Genomic DNA, 27,223 nt, shown 5'->3' with positions numbered 1-27,223 from the left:
AAGATCCTCCCTTGTTCCAGGTGGACAGCAATTATATCCAAATGGGGTTCCACACTGGAATCACCCATGGGTCCAGGCGGCGGGGCAGGGCAATATAATGAGTATGCATCCTCGGGAGAGCAAGAAGCGTAAACACAAACCAAAGTTTTAAGGCATGAAAAAGCAAAGCAAGAGGGCACCTTACAAGTAAATCTGTCAGGACAGGAAGGACTGAACAATTCTATGAAGTGTGTGAGCAGTTGTATATGACGTTAATAAGATTATCCAGTTTCCTATCCTTAGTTGTCTGGGCACTGTTTATTGTTTTATATGCATGGGATGTGAAATGATGTGACATGTTAATATAATAGCGTAAACATTTCTCACAGGGAGCCCTGTGTGTGCTGTTTAATATTCCTGTATAAGACACTTTATTTTTGTGTCTGTTATATGAGTAAGTCAAATTTTGAATTTGTTGCATATTTATTGTAATTTCCTTTTTTAGGACACTTGCTTCTCTCTGTCTCTTTACTCAGAGTTTGTACATGCTATCTCAATTCTATAGCCATCAAACCCAGATAGGAAACAACCTCATCACTGTTGGGTTAGATCCAAAGCCAACCATATTCAGCATCTTAGGAGATGTAAAAGGTAATAGGGAGGATCCTCTTGTGCATGCGCAGTCTTCTGACTGACTCTAGATCATCTCTCTTCTCAGTTGTTTTCCAAATCAGTGTGACACTCCTTCCCCTGCCCCCAGTAGGGGTGCCCTGGGGAACATAACGGTTGCACTGGACTCACCTGGGTAATGCAGGACAGTCTCCCCATTCAAGAGCCTTCGCTTTATCACATCTGCAGAGACCCTTGCCTTGTAGATAATGTGTTTATAGGTTCCAAGGATTAGGACGTGGACATCTTTGGGAGGTTGTTATTCTGCTTACCACAAGCACTTTCTCCCTATTTCATAGAGTCGTTATGAGGACTGAACAAGTGAATGCTCATGAAGAACCCAGAATGGTGCCTGGAACAGACTAGATGCTCAGTAAATGCCCCACCTGAGCATAACTATGGAGTTTCGGTGTAGAGTCCTTATGGTGTTTAAATTGGAAAAGCAGGAAACCAACCAACCAACCTAAGGTTTTCTGGCTAATTCTGAGGAAACCTGTCCATGGACAGGTATTAGGAAAGAATAATTTAGATTATTTTATTTTATTTTTCATTTTTAAACGATATAATGTTTTGTTCTCAGTTGTTGATTTAAATTGTTTTTGGAGTGCTGATTTTTTAAAGTCACCATTGAAGTATTATGACCTTAAGGAAAAAATAATAAATAGAATGCAAAAAATGTACCTTTGGAGCAAGTTAGTCCTGATCCAAGATTTTTCTATGAGGTAGATCTCCTTTGTTTGGATAACCATCTTCAAACTGTCTTTAAAACATGAAACATTGGACTGGGGTTGTGGCTCAGTGGTAGAGCGCTTGCCTAGCATGTGTGGGGCACTGGGTTCGATTCTCAATACCACATAAAAATAAATAAATAATGTCCATTGACAACTAAAAAAAAATTTAAAAACATAAAACATTCTTATCGGCATTCTCTCTCCATGGTTTATTCCTAAATATAAACTTTAGAAATTAATTTTATAAAGCTAATTGATTTTAGAAGGAGTATATCTAATATACTTTGTGAAGCATATTTAACCAAAAGTAACTCAAATATTAGTACTTTTCCTGTAACAACATTGTCATAACTTTTTTATTTTTTAATAAAAGATAGCTTCAGCCCTTAAATCTAGTTCTACCATAGCTGTGTACATGGGCATTTAGGGTAAGGATTGGATCAGAGCATTACTGAATGTAATGGGAGCTGGTAAGTGTTTTGTTCCAAACAAGCACTGTCCACAGAATGTTCAGTTCCACTGCATAAAGAATCTACTCTTGTTCTCACAAAACAAAAATATTTTCAGTAATAAATATGAACGTAAAGACCTTACTCAACACAACATTAATTGCACCTCTAGTTTAAAAAAAAAAAAAAAGATTTTATTCTGTGGATATAGTTAGACAAAGAAGGATGCTTGCAGGTTATGCGTGGACATCCTGGGGGACTGTGGAGAGTCCCCTGATGGGAGTTTGTGTTTGGTCATCTCCGTGTTCTCAGTGGCAACTGGCACTAGTACTAAGCTAGTTTTGCAGCATGGCTCCAGCTTCAGGAAGTGCACTGAAAGATCCCTGTGCAAACACGTGCCTCTTCCACTGTATACCTGTGAATCAGGGAGTGGAGACAGTAACAAATGAATGATGACCTTGGGGGCCCCTTCCGAACTCAGTCCAAATTCAGGCCCATTCTGGATGGAATGGAGCAGGATGGATTTTGAGAGCAAGGTCCTTGAATGAGATCAACATGATGTTACTTAGTTAAGCATGCTTTTGTCAAGAGGAAGCAAATAGATCTTGAGAAAATCAATACCTGAAAATATATACTTTACCAGACTTCTGGAACCTGAAACTACTTAACAATAGACTCAGAAAAGATCTCAGGTAGGAAAAAAGCAGAGAGTGAGGAGAAGGAAGCAAGGAGAGCCATGGTGAGTAGTCAACAGCCTGGGAGTGGTGTGTTCATTGCCAGGGACCAAAGCATGCTGATGTGCATGCGTGCTGGAAGGCACTGGCGCCTTGTGTGAAGGCTTAGGCCCAAGGAGGCCAGGGCAGGCAGGGTCCTCAGCAAGAGAGGAGAGACAGCGAAGGTTTGGAACAGGAGATCTGGCGGGGACCAGGCACCACAGTTACTATACAGTGAAATAAGGATGATACTGCCCAGATTGTCCCCAAGGGAGCCCAAGGAGCCCCCAGCAGCAGAGTATAGAGGAAAGAAACAAAAATGAGATGGAGCTCGGGTATGCGTGTAATCCCAGCAACTCAGAAAGCTGAGGAAGAAGATTGCAAGTTCAAGGCCAACCTGGCAATTTAGCAAGACTCTGTTTCAAAATAAAAGAAAAAGGGCTGGGGGTGTAGCTCAGTGGTTGAGCCCTTGTCTAGCATGTGCACGGCTCTCAGTTCCTTCCCGAAGACCACAAAAGAAGTTTTAATGGGATAATGGAACATCACTGCAAATTTGACTCCTGTGAACATGGCTTCTTCATGTTTGTAATGGTGCGCAATTCTGAAAGGCTTTCTAAAAGCTTCTGCTAACATATTAATCTAGCATTTAGTCCTTGATTAACTGGGAAATTCTCTTCCTTGGAATGACTCATTCTGATGTTGCCAGGTAACTGTTTTGAGGGAAGCAGTGAGTAAACCTCCTCCGAGTTCAGTGTGGTTTCTTTTTTGTTTTGTTTTGTTTTCTTAATATTTTCAGCATGTTTTCAAGTGTTTTAATGACTTCAGTCTTGATGAAGTTTGATTTCAAATTGCCAATATAAACAGTATTTTACAAATAAGGCTAGTTATCAACCAAGGAATATAGAATTGCCTTCACTGGGTGACAGACAACATAGATGTCAACCAGGGACACATATCATTAGTAAAGTTGTGTACAAATTATATCCTATTCGCCAAGACTGTGCTTGCTTAAAAATCAGGGTGTCCATCACAGTAAATATTCGAAACTGAAACTCTAGGCATAGGGGAAGACCTGGCTTCAAGGGCAGCTGTAGGGCGGAGACAGTTGTATAGGAGACCTGGGGGCAGGGATTTGGGAAGTGGCTCCTGGGCTGCACAACCTGTACCTGCTGGGCTGCCTGGACCTGCGGCCCTGAATTTTGTGAGTCTCAACCTGACTCTGCAGCTCCAGGGTAAGGCAGACTGCAGCCTTGTGGCTTCCTGCAGCTGCCGCACCTTTCATTTGAGACTGTTTCCTGTGGTGTTTTGCCTCCTCCCTGGTGTCTTTTACTGGGGAAAAAACCTCGCTTTTGTGTCATGCTTTTATTTGTCTTTCATTCCACACCCAGGGTTTATTATAACGTGTAAACCTCTTAGGAGCACATATTCCTCATTGCTTTTAGTTACTTACAGTCTGAGAGATGCCAGGCCGTGTGGGAAATGTCGATGAGAAAATAAAGTCCTATTTGTTTTTGCAAATCTGCAGTACCAAGCATGGGCTTCTCCTGTATCCTCTGAGGTTTGCAGGGAGCAGGAGGCAGAGGTGGAGGTAAATAGTGCCCCCCCTCCTTTTATATATTATACAATTTTAGCTGTGGGTGGGTTTGGTACTTTTGTGTGTTTGAGTGAAAGTTTAGCCCTTGGATGAACTAAGTTACTAAATAATATTTGCCCTTCCCTCCGCTTTTCTTTTTTTCTTTTTGCAGTGCTGGTGATGAACTCAGGGCCTCACTGCATGCTAGGCAAGCCCTCTCTTGGCGAGCTACATTCCCAGCCTTGGGCCTTTTGTTTTACCTAAGTGGAACCTTTTTTTCCAACCCCCTAATACAGGCAGTGATAAAGATAAGGAAATCATCTTTGGTTTATTAACCTAAAGTTTTTAGATCTAAAGTACGTTTGTCCTATGTTTTGTCTCTACTTATTTATGAATTTGGGGTGGGGGTGCTATTTTGGAGGAAATAAATTCTTCAGTGCATGTCTTTCCTACCCCAGCTCTAGACTTCACAGGTTTAAATTTTTCAGTGGATGTACTTTACTTGTAAACCATGCCTTGTAAATCACAACCCAGAGATAGGTTAGACTCCCTAAATTTCCTGTAATTGTGGGTTAGATATGTCTCTGAATCAGCCAGTTCCCAGCAGGAAATAGAGGGTGCACCCAAGAGGAGTCACTGAAGAAAATGTAATAAAGGGACTATTTGTACCAACTTCAGGGAGAATCGGAAAGGCTGGAAAACAACTGGCAGTGGCAACAGAAGGAAGCCTGTACCTCCCACTGCCAGGCTCAGGGACAGCCTCAGGGAGCAGTTACAGGAACCTGGCAGAGCAGGAGTGGTAGCAGCAGGCGAGGCCTGCCCAAGCGGGCAGTCACTGCCAGTGCCCAGCCCCACCAGGAAGAAAGCCAGGGCACCTTTCATGGGTCAAACGCAGAGAGAGGCGAGTGTCTGAATTAACTGACACAGGCCAAAGAACAGGATGGAAAGAGGGCCTGGAGGGGCCGATGGACAGGAGTTAGCACCTTCCCTGATTGCAATTACTTTATTTCCCCCCTTTGCAGTACCAGAAATTGAACCCCTGGGCACTCTACCTCTGAAACCACTGAGCTACATTCTCAGCCTTTTTAGTTTTTATTTTGAGATACAGTCTTGCTAAGTTGTTGAGGCTGGCCTTTGTCGAGGCTGGCCTCACTTGCAATCCTCCTGCCGGAGTTACCGGGGTTACAGGTGTGCACCACCATGCCCTGCAGAATTATTTACTAAAAAAAAAAATTTGCAGAAGGGTGGTACTGAGGATTGAACCCAGGGCTTTGTGCATGCCAAGCACATAGTATACCATAAAAAAAAAAATTAAAACAACTTGTATCAAGTCAGGGTATTTTAATGCCCAACCCTCAGTACTTACTACCTTCTTGGACCAGGTGGCACCTGAATGTCATAAAGCAGTGAATGTAGATGACAGGTATTTATTTTAAATAGAGATAGAAACTAACTAGAACTCTGTGAGGGAATCTTCACAAAAGTTAGGATTGCATGTTCTATTGGCCAAATGAATCCATGGAGCCAAAGTTCCAGAGTAGTTTCCTTGTGGGGAGCAGATGTTGATTGATAGAAAGTATAAGGGTTTCCTGAGTTATTGAAAATGTTCTGTATCCTGGGGGTTATATGAATGTTGACCTGTGCAAAAATTTGTCATTTGTACACTTAAGATTTATTCATTTTATGTATGTTACACCTCAGTTTAAGTAAACTTTTTTATAAACAGTTGCTAAAATAGTTTAGTTTCTAGAGACCTGAGTTCTGACCCTCTCTCTGTCACTCACTGACAGTGGGAACTTAGATAAATTAACTTCTCTAATCTTCAAAATCCTTATCTGCAATATGAGGGTAAGAATATACTTAGCTCAGAAAGTGGTTGTGAGAATTAAGGACCCATCCCTAGTCATCCACTCAGCATAGCAGCTGGTACATGGTAATTCTTCAATCAAAGTTAACAATTTTATTAAAATCAATACATGTGTTTCCTCTACAATAATCCCATTTTGCTAAATTCAAAGTAGGTTCCATTATTTGTTTTTTCTGTTTACTAAAGTTTCTAACCCTTCTAGTTCATTCTTTCTTTCAACAAGCTCACTAGTAGAGTGCTTGCCTAGTATGCTTAAGGCCTGGGCACCATCCCCAGCACTGCAAAATAATAATATAATGATGATGATGATGATGATGGAAGAAGAAGACATCAAAGTTGAGTTAGACACATGCTTAAGCCTTCCTTCCCAGCCTGTTGTAATGATATGCAAGAACAGAGGCAGTCCACCTGTTTTTTTGACAGCTTGCTAGTGGTTTCCTGGCCAAGCCGGCCTCCTGGGAGATGCCTTTAGGCCTCAGAGCAGAGCTGCTACATTCGCAGGTTTTTTCCCACATGCTGGAAAACACCTTGCAGTGATCCTAGTAACAGCTGTCACCATCTTACATCATTTTGTCTCCTAAATTTTCCAGGCCTTGGTTAACTGGGACCCAGTGGATCAGACAGTGCTTGCCAATGAGCAGGTGGATGAACATGGCTTTTCATGGCGCTCTGGAGCAAAGGTGGAACAGAAGTACCTCAAGCAGTGGTTTATTAAAACAACCGCTTACGCAAAGGTGAGTGTCCTGGTCCTGCCTGATGAGTCGGTAGTTACACCAAGATCTTCTGAGTGTTGGGAAGCCCGCTGTGGGGACACTGAAGGAGGGGCCCCCAGAGCCGTGGTGGACAGATGGGAAGCAGACAGGCCTCAGCTTCACCCACCCTGAGGGTAATGGGTTTGCGTCACAGTTTTAAGAAAGGCACACTGTTGTCCATTGTTTGCCGATCTTTGAACTTGCTGCTACAGAGAGTTTTAGAAAAATAGCTGTTATTACATCAGCAATTATATATCAAAAAATGAATTATATATTTTTTAAAAAGTGAAAAATGTCTCACTCTGTATGGTTCTGATAAGACCTACAGAAGGAGAGGATGACAGTTCAGAGGGCACAAGGAAGATCCTCTGGAAGCAGTGAGGAGATGGCCAACTCCCTCCAGGAAGGCCAGAGTGAGGAGAAAGAAGCCGAGGACCAAAGCTCTGGTGCCGACTCCCCGTGTCCCTGATTGACAGTGTCAGCTGGCCTTAGTTTTCTCATCAGTAAAATGAGAGGGTTGGGCCAGGCAGCCGAAAGTGTCTTCTGTGTTCATAGATTCAAGGCAAAGCCAACAATTGTAAGCAGGGACTTGGTTATTAAATCAGTCACCTGAGCAAAATTATATGCTGGAACCACTCTGGGGGTGTCCCGTGAGCTCACCAGATCCTAGATTAGTCACCACAGCAGCCCAGTTGCTCTGACAGACAGGGTGCTGGTCTGAAGCAGACTTTGGGTCAGATCCTGCAGTTCTTATGTGCAAAGAAGGCACAAAGTTCCGAATGACCTGCAATCACTCACTGCAAAGCTGCTGAATTAGAACTGCAGTCCACCTACTCACAATACTCATGCCATATGGAAGTGTGACCTCCGGTTTTCACACTCAAAGACACATCTTAAATGAGACGCTTTCCCATTATAATTTATTCAGAATGCAGCAGAGACTAGCATATGGACTCGGGAAAGTGCTCATTAGAACTTGTTACACAGTGCCCTGCTCCTTTTAAGCACTGTAATATTGGAGTCCGAAGGAGAAGAACAAAGCTGGGATGTTGCTTTCTGTGCCATCTCAGGCAGTGGGAGCCCCTGTCTGCTGACAGCTGGGGTCTGCCACATTACTGGGAGGACACCAGGTCACCTCATGGACCTGTGAGATGATTTTGTAATAGGCATTATTGGAAAGACCACCTAATTAGCTCTTTTGTTTTGACCTCTGCCTCTAGTTGGAAATGTAATAACCTAACTGAGAGGCATTATTCTTTAAATTGTCAGCTGTGAATTTTCAACTGTTCAGCAGAAATGGTTAGTTACCATGGTGACTCGCCTGGTTCTTACTGAACTCCTGTGCAGATTTATTGAAAAAGCTGTCTTTAGAGGTCATTGCTGAAAATCAGAAGAGAGAGAGCAGGGCTTCATGAGGGCTAACAGAAAACAATTACTATGGGACTGAGAGCAGAACAGAGACACCAGAAGGCTGCACAGTACAGGGACACCTTGGAGTGATCGCCTAGCCAATTATATATAGTTGAGACCACACCAAGGCCATATATTAGAAATATAGATGACACCCTAACACTGAGGACAAAATCAAAATAGACTTGCCTTAATAAAAAATAAAAGCAAGGCTAAGGGGTTCAAAATAAATTTCTGGAACAAAACTCAAATCTTTAAAGGGGAACAACATAAAGCACATTCCTTATAAGGTTTCATCTGCAATGTTGAACATGTAATAAAAAATTACTAGACTTGCAGAGAAACAGTAAATATTGACCCATAATCAAGAAAAAAACATAGCCCAATAGAAATAGACCCTGAGATGACCCAGATGTTGGAATTAGAAGATTAAGCCAAAAGCATTTGTTATATAAATGGCCTGAGACTTAAAGGATAAGATGGTCTATAATGAGTGGGAAGAGGGGGACTCTCAGAAGAGAGTGGAAATTGTTTTAAAAAATGAACCAGTTGGAAATCTAGAGCAGAAAAGCACAGTGTCTGAAATGAACAATTCACTGGGCTGCAGAAGGATAAGAGCTAAGTAGACCATAAAGCTGGGGGAGTACCCCCTCCCCCATTTAGGAAACAGCATGTGTGGTGTCTCTAAAACAGAAATATAGGAGATGGCTTCGAGACGTTGAAAAGACTATAGCTTTCTGAGAGCCAGGCGGGAGAGGTTCAGAGGGGCCGGATCAGGCCTTTTCGGTCTTGAGGAATTTGGGCTTTACCATGGGGAGCATATGTAACCACTAAAAGACTCTGAGGTGGAGTACGACACGGTGAGACTTGTTTTTGTAAGATCACTGTGGAAAGCACAAGGCAGATACAGAGAGAGCAGTTAGGGTGGTGTTGTAATGGCCGGGCACGCACAATTAGACTCAGGTAGCAGCCGCAGAGAGAAGTGAGCAGGTTAGGGAAATATTCAGGAGGCAGAGTCCATGGAACTCGGTGATAAGCTGGATGATAGGCCCGCAATGGCAGCATCAAGGAAGACCCTGGCTTGAACGATTGGTGGATGATTATGCCTCTCACTGAGGCAGGGTCTCCTGGAAGAGGCATCATCCTGACCCTTTTGAGTTTAAGGTGACTGTCAGACATTTGACAAAAGATGTAAATTAATAGGTGCTTAGAAAATTAGGTCCAGAATTTCAAAGATCAGACGCGGGAGGTCTTCTGCTCTAATACATGCTATCTGGACTGGGGCGCAACTCAGTGGTAGAGCTCTCACCTAGCGTTCACAAGACCCTGAGTTCTATCCCAAGAACCACAATAAAATTAAAAATAAATAAGTAAAACAAAACAGAATTAACAAAGAGGTGCTACTGTGTAGATAAGGATAAGATGTTGAATTGATTGCAATGCTTGCGGCTGCAAGTAACGGAAAACCCAAGTCATGATAACTTACGTGGATAAGTTGCTTTTTGCACTTAGCAAGCCTTAGTTGCTGGAACTGAGCTAGGATAGGGCTCTGGCTTGTCATCTCAGTGGTTCTCTTGTCCTTTTCCTTCCTGCTTGTGATCTTATGGTTGCAAGGTGGCTGCTGCACCTCCAGATGTCACATCTGCATTCAAAACAGAAGCAGAAAAGGGACAATGCAAGTGAATTCTTCTTGTCTGGAAAGCAAGAACTTTCCCCAGAACCTCCAGTTGTATCCAGTTGATGTTCCATCAGCCCTAATTATGTCATATGGCCACCCTCGGTTTCAAAGGATAGTAGGAAATCAGGCTTGGTTTTTTTTTTAGCTTCTGTAGTTAAGGCAAATGGGGGAAGAAAATGGGCAGTGGGTGCTAGGATGGCCAGTGAGCCATGCCCACCACACATAACTTCAGAGCTTTGTATCTGCACCTGGTTTTTGAGCTCTGAGGGCTCCCTCTGTGACATATGGCTGGTGGTCGACTTGGTAGCGTGATGTGTGGAGGAACCCACCTTCCCTTCCCTTCACTTCACTTACAGAGAAGTCTGAAATATTAAAATGCTTTGTTAAGACTGCTCTGTGATATATGTGATTTTTCTCCTCTTACCCCATCCCACTCTTCTTCTGAATTGTTTGTTCTGTGAGAATGAACGTGATTTCGGCCTCCCATTCTATGCAAAAGCAGCTTGCAGTAGGAGGCTCCAGAGCAGGTGAATTAATCTTGGCAGAGCTGTGTGGGTGGCAGCTCGTGGGCGGCAGTGGCGAGGCTCGCCAGGGGAGGGTGGATCGGAGCCTTCCATCCAGAGGGGAAAAGGGATTCCTGCAGCAGGGTGACAAACGGCAGGAGAGACAGACAAGTGGAGTCATTTGAACTCCACCGGACCTGGGGTTTGGTTTCTGCTGGTGCCTCCTCTGCCCTCTGCTGGCTGCACCACAGGCCTGCACCCTGGACACCAGGAAGAAGGACACAGCCACACCATGGTGCCACCTTAGCCTCACCAAATCGTAGTTATGTTTTCCAAGTTTTCAGGAGTTACCTGGTAACACGGAGGAAGTCTGTGTTCACCTTCTGTTCCCTATCTGCCCACCCTCTCTGAGCTCAGGCCTTTATTGACACCATCTTACTTGAACCTGTACAATAATCCTTAGAGGGTCCTGCTGTTAGTTACAGCTCTGGGATTCCAAGCTCTTCCCTGGCCAGCTCTCCTGTTTCTCTGCATTTAGAAAACCATGGTGTTGCCACGTGATAGAGATGACAGAGGCAATTAGGTTTCCTGCCCACTTCTGGAATGTCCCCCCAAAGCCTGATCCCATCTGCTGAGGCCTCTATTAGATCAACTCTCTAAGACTACTTTGTTTGACTGTCTGTCTTTGCTTCCTGTCCACACCCCACGGCCTTCCCTGTCAGGGAAGTAAAGAAAGACAGTCAAGTGTGCCACACTCTCTCCAGGGCCTTCGAGAAGGAGAGGGAACTTCTGAAGGGAACGCACTCTCCAGATCAGCACGCATACTCCGCAACAGGAAGCTTCTCTCATTTTGTTTTGTTTCCAAGAGGGAAGGAAAAACAGCAAAGGGAAAATGGAACAAATAAATTAATAGTATGTTTCTTAGGGTATACTGCCAATAAAATAAATAGTATATTTATACAGAACTCAACATCAGAGCTTGCTTTAAACCCGGAGTAGCCTGTCTGAGCTGCTGGGCAGTTCCTTTGGGGTATGGAGCCTTCCTTCCCAAAGTGTTAGCCTGAACCCCAGGGGAGCAAAGAGATGGATTTGCCCCCTCAGACTCAGGGGTCTCAGAGTTTGCTAGGGAGGGCTGGCAGCTGTTGCCAGGGAGCCTCTTGAGTTTGGAGGGTCATTTTAAGTGTGAGTCCCCACACTTTAATCCCTGTCCTTACCTGAAAAACAACAGCAGACAAACCCAAAACCCTCATGCCTGCCTTTCCTGCTGTTTAAAATTACAAAACCCATATGTTATCTAAAAACAAATTTTAAGGGATTGGGGCCGGGGGTGGAGCTCAGTGGTAGAGCACTTGCCTAGTATATGCGAGGCCCTGGGTTCCGTCCCTGGTACCACAAAAAAATAAAAATCAAAAAATTAGAGTATAAGGTATTACTTTATTTTAAGCAGCCCATATCCTGCCCTCCTCCGTGGGGGTGACTGCCACCCCAGGAGTGTGCCCCATCCTTAAAGATGACTGACCCAGCCCACACCTCATTCTATAATTGAGACATCCATGCTCAGGACAGAGCCAGGATCCAGCTGGGTCCCCACAGTCCCAGTCCTGCGTCCTTCCCACCTGCTCCTGAGGACTGGCTCCCCAGCAAACAAGCATTTCTGAGAACGTGTGCAGATAATAGCTGGTGTGTGGCGGGGAGGCAGACGTGAGCAAGTTAGGAAACACAGTAGGTCCGGGAGAGGGCACCAGTGGCCGGGTAATGGCAGGTGCAGAGATGAGAGGTTTTTCCGGTTTGTTCTTATTGGCCTCCAGAGCTAGAGCTGTCTCGTGCTTTGCATCATTATTCTCTGTTCCAGCACCCAGTCCTGACCCCAGGGCCTCCTGAGCCCAGCTGCTTGGAGAATAGGGAGACTGATCCAGAATAGGGAGACTGCCCCCTCATCAGAAGCAAATAGTCATTAACAGACATATCCATATCCATACTTTTTTTCAAAATAAGTGTGATAGGGACAATTTTCTGCAGTATCGTTCTGTTCTACTCTATATTTTGCATACTATTTCAGGATGGCTGACTTTAAGTATCAGAAGTGTTTAAAATACATAATTATTCTTTTTTGGCGCTGTAATAAGCTGAGAACTTGGGTAAAATGCACTTGAGCGTTTTAAGAATATTTTAACAATGTGATCTCCACTGTTAAAAACGTGTACGCACGCACACACGGAGGGAAAAGCAAGAAGTCATCTCACTGGACAGATGGCTCTTAAAACAGTTCAACCTCTGTCATGCCATTCAGAACCTGTAGTCACCACCTCCTGGAAGTTAGTAGAATTAAAAAGGTTCTATTGCTAAAAAGTTGGGGTGACCAGAGTCAAGGGCAGAAGGAAAAGAAAGACTGGGAAGTTGACTTGAGTTACTGTATGGGTGCATGGATAAGAAAAGACGGGCCGAATTGGCTGCTACCATAGCTTCCTGGGTCTCTATTTCTTCCTCTCCCACAGAGCACACTGGGCCTCACAGTATGGCCCCGGATGATCACACTCATCAAGCACTCCCTTCTTTCTAGCATCCCTGAGTGTTACATCGTTTCATGTGTTCAATTCTCTTTATTGGAATCTTGTGTGTGTGTGCAGGATTGAACCCAGGCCCTCAGGCATGCTGTACAAGCGCTCTACCACTGAGCTACACCCCCCTCCCTGGAAGTCATTCTATAGCACTGGGTTTGTCCCTCCCATTCACATAGCTCTGAGACATGCACTTGATATGTGTGAGCTGGTTGGGTCCCTCCTTTCGTCTTGTCCCTGTGGTCCCCTGGATCCACACCTGGTTGGCAGGTCACGTTTTCAGCAAAATGCCTTGCTCAGAACTGATTCTTTCCCTGCAGGATTAACATCACCTTTACTGGAATAGAAACTCTTGAATAGCATAGTTGTATTTGTAAATAACTGTTTTGGGTTGAGATGCCACAACAAGTGGATATTGCTAAAAATGCACATCCCATTTTAGAGAGAGATTAAGGGAGAGCTGTCATAGGATGGGTATTTTTTTATTTTTACTTGTCATGCCTTTCCTAAATTCAGACAAGGTAGACATCATACCAAATGAAGTTTTAGTTTTGTTTCGTTTTGGTACTAGGGATTGAACCAAGGGGCCCTCTACTACTGAATTGAATCCCCAACCCATTTTAATTTTGAGACAGGGTCTCACTAAGTTGCTGAGCCTGGCCTCAAACTTGCAATCCTCCTGTCTCAGCCTCCTGAGTCACCAGGATTATAGGTGTGTGCTACTGTTCCTGGCTTCCAAATTCGTTTTTTTTTTTTTTATAACAAATAAATCCTCATGCATAATTTCATGCCAAAATCAAAGCAGGAGAAGAAGAATAAGGTATGAGTAAAAGTTTATTCCTCTAGAATATATTCCCAAGGGGCTATCTAGATGTTTCAACCTCTTAATGCCTTTGGGATTGGTTTTCCTTACTTAGACCTGAAATACACACAGTGTCTTTAAAGTGACTGCATGGAAATGACTCCAAAAGAAGAAAAAGAAATATTGGCAACAAGCGTATGTTTTAGAAAAAGACATACAAATTATAATTCAAAAAGAATCACTAATCAAATTATACTGATTCAGAAGTATGCAAGCTTTTTCAAAGTATCCATTTTAGCTACAAGTTGACATCAGACCTTCCCTTCTATTCTGTCTCAAATCTGTGTCCAGCTCTCAACAGTTCTTGTTTCTCAACTGTCTCCTTAGTAGCTACTACATCTTCTTGTTTTAAAAAGATCTGTTCTTCTCTGTTTGCCCAAACAGTTTTTATAGGTCTCCTAAAAGTTTATCGTTTATTTTAAACTACTTCTAGAATTCTTACTGTGCTCAGGTTGCATCTGGGTGAATTCTGTAGTTCATGTACTTCCTCTTTTGGGAAGTATGGATTTATCCCTAACTTTACTTTCCCTAATTTGAAGAAAAAGCCAGATTAGCCATGTTATATTCAATCCTATTTTTATCACCAGCTCTTTGGTTTTAGTGTTTCTCTTTCTTACTCCTGATTGTATTTTATGTTACTCAAGTCTGTATGATTGGTGTTTCTTCAGCCCATCTCACTGGTTCATGTTCTTAAATGCTGGCTCCTTTTCAGACTCAGTAAGTGCAGGTACAGCTTCTTCATTTAGGGGTTGCATCTAGAGACCAAGAGCACCTGTCTTTTCAGACCATCCTAGTGAAAGTGACTGCAAATCCAAAGTACTTCTGTAATGTGTTAAATAAGAACCATAGGGAAACTCTGCAGTGTTCCTTCAGATGAGTTTTTTTTATTTGTTTTTTTTTTTTAGTTATACTTGACAGTAGAGTGTATTTTGACATATTATACATACATGGAGTATAGCTTCCCATTCTTGTGGTTGTACATGATATGGAGTTACACTGGTCATGTATTCATATGTGAACATAGGAAAATTATGTCCAATCCATTCTACTATCTTTCCTATTCCTATCCCCCTCTCTTCCCCGATTCTCCTTTGTCTAATCCAATGAATTTATATTCTTCTCTCCCCCCACCCTTATTGTGAGTTAGCATCTGAATATCAGAGAGGACACTTAGCCTTTGGTGTTTTGGGTTTGGCTTATCTCACCTAGCACAATAATCTTCAATTTCATCCATTTACTGGCAAATGCCATAATTCATTCTTCTTTATGTCTGAGTAATATGCCATTGTGTATGTGTACCACATTTTCTTGCACATAAGTTTTAAATATGGTAATTCCTATACTACATTTTAATTCCTAAGATAGTATTCCCACTTTTTGCTTGTGGAAGAAGTTTTTTGTTTAATTTACATAAATAGAGAGGCCTGAAAACTGAGCACAGTAGTCCCAGAGTAATGAGAACATCTGGATTATTTGTCATTTGGGATCTGCTGCTTATTGGGTGAGTTAGTTTAGAGAAATCACATCACCTCTTAGAATCCCATTGTTTTCATTGATTAAATGAGGGAAGTTGAATGAGGTAATGGTTTCCAGATTGTACCCAAGCCCTGGGAGTCGATGGGGGAAAAAACTAAAGGAGAGAGATTCATCTTCTTTCAACTCTGACACTTTGGGTTTCTCAGATTTTGTTGAGCAGGAATTTCATAGCACTTTTTAAAAAATGACTCTACCAACCTGCTTTCCCCCCCAAGTATTTGGATTCTGTAAGCCAGTAGGATTTCTATAAATTGGGGTTGGCCAGGATGGGGACGAGGGGCACTGCTAACTGTTTGACAAGTGTGAGAACATGAAATGAGACCAGTACCATCTACAGTCACTATAAATGCAACATTTGAAAAAGGAGGAAGACTATAACCTCATTAAACAAAACGGGCTCTTTAGGTCGAGCATTTGTCCAGCTGTAACAGTCCACATTGTGGCGTAGGCCAGCCTTGGGACAAAGGAGAACTAATTGGGAGCTTGTGGGCAGGGTGCTGCCTAAAGCCCTGTTCATCAAAAAGCAACCATGAATAATGTGTTTATCATGCCAGGGGACTAAGAAGAGCTTGCTGGGTGGTTCAAGATGTTGGTTTCATTTGGTCAATTCTGAAAATTTCTTTTGGTTTTTAAAAATATTCATAGATTTGCTTAGTTTTAAGCAGGCATCTTTCCAGAATTAGCATATGAAAACATTCATATTTCATTCTATTTGAATCTTTTATGCTCATCCAGATCTGAATATTTTAAGCAAAGCACCTCCACCAGAAGTTCTTCAGCCTCGACAATTCAATCAAGAAGAAAAAAACCCGATGAGGGTTTCTATAGAAGTGGTTCAGTGTTGCAGGGAGAAGGTGGGATGTAAAGGCTATCAGAATTGGACCCCTCGACTCCAAATCCCTATGGCAGGGAAGGATAGAGCAGGAGGTGAAGCCAGTCTTCAGATCCTGATCTTACTTTATTTCTAGACAGTGGGAGAGAGCGCACTGAACACATTTGTTAAAGATGTGAATTATGATCTTTGTTCATTTTCTTTCTTCCACAAAACTCTGAATCCCTCCAAGTAGAGAAAATGGTCAAACCCATCTCATTCAATTGAGTCAAGATGGGCACATCTGTTTCTAACCGTTGCAGGCCTCTTCTGACTGCAAACAAATGAGGAGAGGGCTAAAGCGTGACTCTCCCCTATGTCGTACCTTAACAAGCCCAGATCATTTGCTTTCTCTTAAACAAGCTCTGCTTCGACTTCTCTCTTCTGTTTTCATTCCCACAGGCCATGCAGGACGCGTTGGCAGACCTTCCAGAATGGTATGGGATAAAAGGCATGCAGGCCCACTGGATCGGGGACTGTGTGGGCTGCCATCTGGACTTTGCTCTAAAGGTAATCAAACAATAGCATCTCCAGCGATTCGTGCTCCCAGATCTCCTTCTGCATCTTGGTCCTCACGAGTAAACCAACTATTTGGGATTCGGAGCAGCACTGTCTAGTAGAAAGACATTGCGAGCCATCTGCATAATTTTTAAATTTTCTAGTAACCAAGTTTTTCAAAAGCACAAGCAGGTGACATTAATTTGTATAACATTGTATTTAACCCATTTACCTAAAATACTAACATGTCAGAATGGGATTGGAAAAGATTTATTAAAGAAATATTTTTAAATTCATGCTTTAGTGCAGTCTTCAGAAGCTACCGAATTCTCTGCATGCAGTGCACACCTGCCCCATTTCAAGCCATTGCTGCCACGCTGGACAGCACAGATAGAGTGACTCAGAAGTCCATGAGATTATGTACACATGGTTTCTGTGGGCATTTCCCTGAGCAGTGGGTCTGTAGCTCTCATATTCTCAAAGGGGTTCCTGTCACAAAGCAGGTTAAAAGGCAGGGGAAGAGACTTATCAGGACTTCCTCAAGCTGCTCAGGATTATGTTCAAAACAGGTAACCTGTGGAAACACTGCTGAGAGTTCACAACTTGGTCCCTGTCAAAACCTTTGGGAGGAAGAAGCAGCAGCCAAGAGACAAAGTTGGCACACCTTTCTAGACTCTTCCATGCTGACAACCATCCTTTTTTTTCCCCTCAGTACTGAGGGTGGAACCCAGGGCTTTGCACATGCCAGGCAAACCCTCCCCCTAAACTATGTCCCCAGCCACTGAAAACTTACCTAGTATCTGCTGAGTACCTGTCGCTTACTACTGAGCTCATAGTTCCCTGTTTGGTCCCCAGGGAAAATGATCCAGTTCACTTTAGCCATATACACAGAAGCACAGGAGGCCTCCTGTAAGGGATTGGAAACCTTTCGGTAGCAAATCCCGGGCTTAGCTTTTCCTCTTACTGCTTTCCTGAGAAGATGGAAATAGTTCTCAAATTCAGTCCAGCATGACTTTTGTTCAGACTTGCAGAGCCATCTCTTTTGGGGTCCTGTGCATTTGCCTGGGTCTGATTCCCAGGTCAGGGGTCTTTGCTTCTTAATCAAGATGAAGGATGTGGATCTCGGAGCCCCTCGGCTGCTGTAGCATGGGCTATCTATCTCCTGCACACTCTCCCTTGACCAGCATTTAATTATGCATATGATTCCATCTCCATTCTGGACCCACTGAAAATGGGATGGGGCTCATGCTGTCAGTAGAGAGGAAGCATTCTCGGCCCTACCAGGCAGGTCCTGCGACTGTGTCTGGCTCCACAGGTGATCCCTATTGGCACTCGGGCCATATTGTGGATCATCCTTTACTTCACACCAACCCTCTGTCACTGTGTTTGAGTCAGTACATGAAGTAGCACCTGTCCTGTGTGTCCCCTATAGTCTGTACATGATGGACACTCAGTTGGTGCCTAATGAATACCACTTTGAAAGGCATTTTAACCAGCTCTAGGGATACTCAATTGTGTACACAGCTCAGGCTTTTCTTTCTCTCTTCAAAACAGTAATAACCTCAGTTAAAAACGTAGTAATAACCTGCTTTTCTGGTTTAGAAAATAAAGATGCCTTTATTTTATTTTTTTTAATATTCCCTTAAATCCCTGAGGAAAATACAGCTCCTTTCCCAGGAAAGAAACAATATAACACTGATGGTGATTTTTTTTATTTGTACACAAAGGAGCCAAGAAAACGAGGAAGGTGCCTCTCTGAGCATGCCCGAACCACCCTCAATTTGGGATCCCCCCACATGCCTGGCGGTAGGCACTGCAGTTCTCCTCCCTCCCTTCTCAGCTCCTGCCAGGCACCATTTCATTCCCCCACGCCCCTGGCCCTGTGGTCAGAAGCTGTCACGACTGTTTATAATTGAGGGAAGGGCCAGAGGATGTAGCTGAGGAGCCACGAAGCCCAGGGGGAGAAAGGAGAAATTAAGTGACTTGTTTCATTTTGCCAGGTTGATGGACAAGACACAGGAGAAAAGCTGACTGCATACACGGCCACCCCTGAGGCCATTTATGGCGCTTCCCATGTGGCCATCTCTCCCAGCCACAGACTTTTACACAGCCACAACTCTCTGAAGGAAGCCCTTTGGAAGGCACTTGTCCCCGGAGAAGGTGAGTTGGCACTGGTAAGCAGAGGCGCTTGCTGCCTTCCAGCAGGACAGCCATTCATAGGTCAAGGTCATCTCGCATGTGTCATCTCATGTGCTTTGTTCTTCACCTTGGCCTTACTTCTTAATGTTTTATTTTAAAACAGAAGGATAACAAAGAACTCTGGAAACATTTAAGTCACTTCCCTTGATTTTACTCTGGGTTAGTAGTTTGTCTGCACCTGGAGTTTGTGACTGAAAGCTCAGCTCTTTCTCTTTCCATATAATCTCTATTTAAACCTCTTTTCTAATTGGAATAAAGTCTTTTCCTTAACTTATAATTCCACCATCAAATAAAACTATACCAAAGGGACTAGAGGGAAGCCAGTGAGAGTGAGAGACAACTTTTCCAATAGCTTAACTTTCTTATTTTAAAGAATTCAAGTGGTCACCTGCACAGATGAACAGTCCTGCTCAGGACAGATGTCTAACAGATCTGCTTGTGAGTGGATGAGGCTGACCTGGAATTAGCGTATTGCATTATCTATCAACCAATATTTCAGGAGTGTTTGTGCCTCAGTCAAGATTCTGTGGTTGCCAGCAACAGAATCCATCTCCGGTTGATCCATAGGAGAGGGGGAAATAGTGGAAAACTATGAGAAGTTTTCTGGCTAGAGGAACAGCTGAAGAACTAGCCTGAAAAAAGTTTGGGACCAGGCAGACCCAGCAGGGGACAGGGAATAGCAGCAGGAGCTAATAGGCTGTCCCTCAAGTGCTACTGTCAGAGTAAGTCTCTTCTAATTCCACCTCCAGAGTTTGGAGCACTTGGTGCAAGATTCCTATTGCAGGAGCCAGACATGGTGGTGGTATGTAGTGCAGCTACTCAGAAGGCTGAGGCGGGAGGATCACGTGAGTCCAGGAGGTTGAGAGCAGCCTGGGCAACATAGGGGAAGGGGAGGGGAGGACAGTGGAAGGGGAAGGGAGGGGAGGGGAGGGAGGGAGGGAGGGAGGAAAAAGAGATAAAGAGAGAGAGAGAGAAAAAAGGAAGGAGGGAGGGAGGGAGGGAGAGAGAGGAAGAAGGAAGGAAGGGAGGGAGGGAAGGAAGGAAAGAAGGAAAGAAACGCAGGCAGGAAGAGATTCCTATAGGAAGGAAAAGATTCCTGTTGGAGAAAAAGGTGTCCAACTGGTGTAACTGGGCTCCCTGGCTTTTTTCTTCCCAAGGCAAGGGCAGGCACCTTCCGTGATTGAACCATTGAGGGCAGAGACAAACTCAGGATCCTCTTCCCAGAGGAAGGAGATGTGAGGCTATGGAGTGAAAGGAAGTCTTTTCTCAATGGGAAAACAGGTCTTTTCTCAATGAGTAATTTAAATATTTCTACAAAAACCTCATCCCTATTCTGTTTCATAGAGTATAAACTTCAGCCCAGAGTATTCAATCTGAGTGATTGGAGGTTGATAATAAGTATTATTTGACTAAGAACACTGTTTTGATAGTGATATAAATTTGCCATTTTTAGCGGCTGGGGTTGCGGCTCAGTGGCAGAGCGTTCACCTAGCATGTGTGAAGCACTGGATTCGAGTCTCAGTACCGCATATAAAATAAAGGTCTATCAACAACTAAAAAAAATTTTTTTTTAATTTGCCATTTTTGAAATAAATAGAAGGAAATGTCTCCTGGTATTAGGTTGGAGAGACAGTATCATCAGATGACCTGTGCTTAAGACTTCTGATTGCTTACTGGAACATTAAAGCAAGCATTCAAATCAGTGAGCACTTCCTAAGAGCCTGCTGTGAGCCACCTTTTGGGGATATATGGAGGAGCCCCTCTCTATCCTGAGAGTGCTTCTGGGAGACAGCAGAGAAGCTATCAGACTGGATATCACAGTCCCTCATGGCACAGGCAGGTGACTGCACCTGGTTCCACCTTTTTTTTTTTTTTTTTTTTGCTATTTATGGAAAGAAAGAAGACTTTTGAGTTAAAACGTCAGTATATGCTTATAAGATCACTATAGCTATCTCTCAGTTTTATTTTCTCTACTTACTGAAAAGAAAAATTGGATTCTTTTCAACTGTTTAGTTTAAATGGAAAACTCATATATAGTTTCTACCCTCCTGAGCAATTTAAGCTTCCTTGAGGGCTATGATGGTTGAATAATATCCAAAATTGAAAAACAAAAATATAAATGTCTAGCCCTTACATTTTTTCTTATGGTTCATTTGGGGATGCAAATTAAAATGAGGTAATTTTAATAGGAGATTAATGGGCTAATAAATTATAGAAGACAGAGTTCCTGAGATGAAAGACCCTATAAATTAAAAACATTTCCATACATAAAAAAAACAAGAAGTCATTTTAATATATACACACAACGGTGTTTTCATGACCACTTGGACATAGGCACACCTGACTGGCCTGGCCATTCCATTTTGGCAAATTTAGTGCCAAGTGTAATGTCTCACTTGGCACAGCTCATAAGCTGATTTTCCCCTATTTTTAATTGTCTCTGAAATCATTCCAAATGGAACATTATACTTGGCACTAAATCTTTCCAATTCTAATTTTCAGAGTAGAAATATTCTTTTTACAGATGTCAGTTTATTCAGAGTCTCTAGATTAATTTGCATATCAAGATCCTGGATTTTGTCATGTGACTGTAGAGTCACCTAGACCCCGTATGAAGCTTCTAATATAATGCACTTTTCCCAAAAGGTAAGTTAAATTACCTTAGGAATATGGACTTTGCCTCCTCTGCCCTATAGGATTACTTTTTAACCATGAATGTTATGTCACTGCAGTCACTTGCCATTGCTGACTGGCTTGTTGTTTCCTTAATATAGGTTTTAAGGGTGATGAGTGTTAAAACATTGACCACTGAGGGTCATAGCAGCACACAGTTGTGATTGAATTTATCACTGCAGGAGTTTAAATTCTCAACCATGAGTTTCTACTGTTGCTAAATGGATTTCTACATATTATCTCTTTGTTTGCAACAAGATCACCAAATATCAGTCCCAGATCCATCCTTATAAGCTGAGGAGGGTCACATAACTTGTGAGTTTAGCTTTCTCAGCAGAGCAAGTGATGGGGCTGTCAGGCATGGTGGTCTTGGAGGGTCTTGAAGGACCCCTAAGGGCGGTGAGGAGACAGTGATGCTCAATTGGCAGAGTGGAGGCAGGCGGACGGGCTTATCCCATTAGCCATGGGAAGAGGTGGTGAAGACCACAGAACCAGGGGAGTCAGAATGGAGAGGAGGGACCCACTCAGAAATGTCTGAAGGCAGCATGGGTGGAGCATCCTGGGAAATCCCTGATTGCTGGCCTGGCCGACTGGGTTGTCAATGTTATTGACTAAATGTATAGTTTTCTGCTTAGTGAATTTGGCACAGATTGCTTTAAGAGAGGAATTATATACCCTGCTTCCCTAGAGTTCTTGGAATTTAGTTTATTTCTACAATCACTGACCCTGCTCCTTCTTGGCCGACCACCTCTGATTGAGTCTTACGGTGTCAACACTGACTATGTAGTAACTAGAAGCCAGGAAAGGCATCAACAGGGAAGTGTCCCCAGAGCTCTAGAAGCTGTTCTATCTTCCCCAGTCATTTTTGTCCAGACCCTGGGGCTTTGGAGTCGTACATTTCAGCTCTGACTCACTGTCTACATGGTGCTTTTTTTTTCAAAAGGGTAAATGAGGTCTCCCTAAAGGGTAACTCAGAACCCTGTTGTTATCAACATATTAGAGAGCAAGAGCTTCCCAAGGAAGCCCCAGAACATTAAATAATTCATCGCTCACTATCTTTTGCCCTGTCTCCATAGTCTCAGCTTGGGACTGACACAAAGGGCTGAAGAGCAGATTCATAACCCCAGGGCAATGGTTTGGTTTTTATTTGCTTTTTTCTGGCACCCTCTTTCAGCACATGTTAATAGATGTTCTGTGGAGGGGAAAACTTCTGTGCTCCAGAAATATGGAATAAATAAAAATATACAGTTCTCTTTGCTCCTGACTTGAAACCTTTGCTCTGCCGTTGTGCACTGTGAATGTCCAAAGGAGGAGGTCATCTGTGACATTTGTCACCCTCACTCAGCCACAGAGCCCTGTTGCCACAGCATCCCTTAGAAGTGGTTGCGTGAAACACTGCTCTGGGGAACACCAGATGAAAGTCACGTGTCTATTTTTCCCAAGGGCAGGAGAGACCCTGCCTTCTTCACAGAGAGCATGCCAAGAGCAGAGTACCTTTTGGCCTGGAATGTTTCCTTTGTAATTACTAGAGTCCATCTGTTCTCTCACTGCTCTGTGAGATGCTTCTTTGGGTTTCTCCATGACTCTCTTAGATTTCTGCATCATGTCACCAACCCAGGACTTAGGAGAAATGTGGAGAACACTGGACCTGGTCAGGAATTTCAGATTTTAGGAACTGGGGAGATAGCTCAGTTGGTAGAGTGCTTGCCTTGTAAGCATAAGGCCTGTGTTCGATCCCCAGCACCCAAAAAAAAAAGAAAGAAAAAGGAATTTCAGATTTTAGTTTCTTTATGAGAAATAAATTTTGACCAGGTCCAGCAAGCAAGTTACTGCTACTCATTCAGTGTAAATCTACTAATATTTAAGTTTAAAGACCAACTTTTTTTCTTAATTGAAAAACTGGCATAACCAAACTTTTATGGAATGAAAAAAAAATCCAACCCTTTAATTCTATTCTCTACTTTTTTTCCCCCTTTATTTCTGGGGATTAAACCCAGGACCTTGTGCTTGACAGGCAAGCAACTCTACTAACTGAACTATATCCCCAGCCCTATTTTCTACATTTTTAATAAGACTTTCCTGTATAACAAGTTTATTTAAATAAAATTCACAAGCATACAAATCATCCACTTGTGTATTCATTGGATATAATTCAGTGGGTTTTAGAATAGGCACAGAGTTGTGCAACCATCACCACAGTCGATTTTAGAACATTTTCATCATCCCCAGAAGAAATCCCATGTCCTTCAGCAGTCACACACCCTGATTCCTTCCTAATCCCAGCCCTAGGCAACCTATTTTCTGTCTCTATTTATTTGCCTGTTTGGGACATTTCATGTAAGTGGAATCATATGACAGTTCTGCTGATATCCATATTGATTTCCCCCTGAATGTAATTTGATTCTTTTCTCTCGCAGCCTTTAAAATTCTGTCTTTATTTTGTATGTTAGGTATTTTCATTATAATGTGCCTTGGTGTGGGTCTGTTGTAATTTTATGTATTTGGAGTCCTATAAACCTCTTGTACTTGATCTTCCATTTCATTCTTCAGATGTGGGAAATTTTCTGATATTATTTCATTGAATAGATTGTTCATTCCTTTGTTTTGTTTCTCTACCTTCCTCAATCCTGATAATTCTTAAATTTGGCCTTTTCATGATATCCCATAGTTCTTGCAGATTCTGTTCATGATTTCTTACCATCTTCTCTGTTTGGTCAACTTTGTTTTCAAGATTAAATATTTTATCTTCAATATCTGAGGTTCTGTCTTCTAGATGTTCTATCCTATTGGTTATGCTTTCTACGGAGTTTTTAATTTGGTTTATTGTTTCCTTCATTTCAAGGATTTCTGTTTGTTTTTTTTTCCCAATATCTCTAACTCTTTATTGAAATGATCTTTTGCTTCCTGTATTTGCTCTTTTAACTGTCGATTGGTGCGATCATTCAATGCCTGCATTTGCCCTTTCATCTCATCTTTCAATGCCTGCATTTGCTCTTTCATCTCCTCATTTGCTTCCCTGATCATTTTAATTATGTACATTCTGAACTCCCTTTCTGACATTTCTTCTGCCATGCTGTCATTGGATTTTATTGCTATACCATCTAGGTTTGTTTGGGACATTTTCTTCCCTTGTTTTCTCATATTGTTCAGGTATCTACCCCTCTAATAGTGAAACTCTAGGATATTGCAGATTTCCTCTATTGACTAATATTGTCTCTGTAGATTTCCAATAACTCACCTCTTAGCCTTCAGTAGCCTGAAGTCTTGGAGGAACTTGATAATGTAGTGCTCCACTAGGAAGCTGGCCTTCTAGGGGTGGTGGCCTTCAGGTGGGGTATATTCCCTGGTGGCTCTGAGTTGGTCCCGAGTCTCTCAATACCTCCTCTTCTTGGCTCCTGGGTCTTTGCAAAGGTCCTCTAACCTCCTGTAGGTGTCTCAGGAAGGGAGTTGTCCTTCCGATAATGGTGGCCACGCCCTCAGGAGTAATTCAAAATGCCTGCACCAGCCTATAAAGAAGCCTCTGGCTAGCTCCGTGATGGCGACAAACCTCGGCGTAGTGGTTGGGTGGGGTTGTTCAGTGATGGCGTCTGCCTTTGGCCTGGTGGTTGGGCGGGTTGGCTACCCGCCGCCCAGCTCCGCAAGGCAGGCGGGTTGGGTGCCCGCCTGCTACCTCCACGATGCAAGCGGCCTAACTCACCTGCCACCTCGCTCTGACCTAGGTGCAGGGGTCAGGTGGGGTCGCTCAGTTATGACGTCTGTCCTTGGCCTGCTGGCTGGGCAGGATAGCTGCCCGCCGCCTACTTCATATGACAGTTCTCCTTTTTGTCCGGCTTCCTTTCATTTATCATGTTTTCAGGGTTCTTCCATGCATAGAATGTGCCTCATTATGTATTTATTTATTTATTTATTTATTGGGGGGCGGGGTTTACTGAGGATTTTAACTCAGAGGGCGCTTTAGCACTAAGCCACATACCAGCCCTTTTTTTTTTTTTTCCCCTCCCCCGAGAGACAGTCTCTCGCTAAGTTGGTTAGGGCCTCACTAAGTTACTGAGGCTGGTCTCAAACTTGCACTCTTCCTGTGTCAGCCTCCCCAGTCACTGGGATTACAAGCATGCACTATCCCACCTGGCTCATTCTTCTTTTTATTTCCAATATGGATAATCCATCATATGGCTATACTTCATTTTAATCACCCACTAGTTGATGGACATTTGGGTTATTTCCACTTTTTTACTGTTATGAATAATACTGCTATGAACATTCATGCAGTTTTTTGTGTGGGCACATATTTTTATTTCCTTGAGCGTATACCTAGGAGTGGAATTGCTGGGCCGTGTAGGAACTATTTGGGGAACTACTAGACTGTTTCCAAAGCAGCTTCAAACACCAGCAGCACGTGAGCATTCCAGTCCCTCCACATCCTTGCCAACACTCGCTCTCATCTGTCTTTCTGATCACGGTCATCTGAGTAGGTGTCAAGTGCTGTCTCACTGTGGTTTTGGTTTGCATTTTCTTCATGGCTGGTATCATCAAGCATCTTTTCATTTATTAATTGGCCATTTATTTGTCCTCTTTGAAGAAATGTCTTTTCAGATCCTTTTGGCACATTTCAATAATTCTTCACATATTCTAGACATGTCCCTTGTCAGATATGTAACTTGTAAAAATGCTCTCCAGTTCTGGAGCTGTCTTTTTATTTTCTTGATGGTTCCCTTGGAAATACAAAAGTTTGATGAAGTCTAAATTGTTTATTTTTCTTTTATTGATTTTTTGCTTTGGGTGTTAAAAAAATAATTACCATTTACATGCATGTTTTCTTTGAAGAATTTTGTAGTTTTAGATCCCAATCCCAATGACCTGAGGTGGGGTTCCAGCTTCATTCTTGTGTACATGGTCATCTTACTTTTTTTGTATTCCCACACATATCTTACAAATGAGACTGCTTCCACCTCTTTATTTCCTGATCTTCTCTTAGTATTTATCAGAAAATGTTTCTTTGGTGTTCCTCTCAGTACAGTTTTCTGTGTAATACAATGTTCCATATAACTTACTGATTCCCTTGCTTTCCTAAAGATGTTTCCCAGGGCTCTGTGTCCTGTTTAGACCTAACCTGGTCCCTCTCCAGGCCACTGCTGCACATCTGTCCTTCCAGCCCTTCCCTCTGTCTTCATTCTGTGAATGTCTCTGTTGGATGCCCTGTTTCCCGGATCCTGTGTCTGGTCTCTTTCTTCATCCTCCCATATCTCCTAAGAAAAGGGTACTGGAAAGAAGCTATTTTGCCTTAGCATTTCTGGAAGCCTCTCCCCCTTTCTGCTCAGTCATTCTCTATACCTTATCACGACCATCTTCATGTGTTATGATCTGGGGTTTCAGGTATCTCCTGCTTTCACTGCAGATAGATTTTGTGTTTATTCCGTATGTTGGAGATAGTTTTCAGAAGGAAAAGGCAGGGGTGAGAACATCTTTACTCCACCATCTGGAGACCAGAAATGCTGCTGTCACTGCTTTGCTTAGGAGCAGGAGGAACATTTTCTCACGAGCCTGTTTAATCTTTTGGTTTTCCACTGGTGTGAAGTGTCTATTAATACCCTTCAAAGGACACGTTCTTCAACAATTAGTACCGAGCACAGAAGAGCTCACGCTCGCTTCTCTGAGATTCAGGTGGTTGGTGTCACAGTTGACTAGCATGCAGAGGTCTGTTC

General features: G+C 42.9%; 1 protein-coding gene across 4 annotated transcripts in view; it reads left to right on the top strand.

The window, feature by feature from the left end:
* The window catches only part of Lars2 (leucyl-tRNA synthetase 2, mitochondrial), a 145,218-nt gene that overhangs the window by 65,672 nt on the left and 52,323 nt on the right, over positions 1 to 27,223 (top strand). For all 4 annotated transcript variants that reach the window (XM_047531622.1, XM_047531621.1, XM_047531623.1 and 1 more), the window contains exons 7-9: positions 6,572 to 6,715; positions 16,554 to 16,661; positions 18,650 to 18,809. In XM_047531622.1, coding sequence (XP_047387578.1) covers positions 6,572 to 6,715; positions 16,554 to 16,661; positions 18,650 to 18,809 — 412 coding nt within the window. The remainder of the gene's footprint in view (positions 1 to 6,571; positions 6,716 to 16,553; positions 16,662 to 18,649; positions 18,810 to 27,223) is intronic.

Source organism: Sciurus carolinensis, chromosome 17 (assembly GCF_902686445.1).
Source record: "Sciurus carolinensis chromosome 17, mSciCar1.2, whole genome shotgun sequence".
Classification (NCBI taxonomy): domain Eukaryota; kingdom Metazoa; phylum Chordata; class Mammalia; order Rodentia; family Sciuridae; genus Sciurus; species Sciurus carolinensis.
The sequence above is the reverse complement of the archived record's forward strand: the minus strand, read 5'-3'. Positions and strand labels throughout refer to the sequence as shown.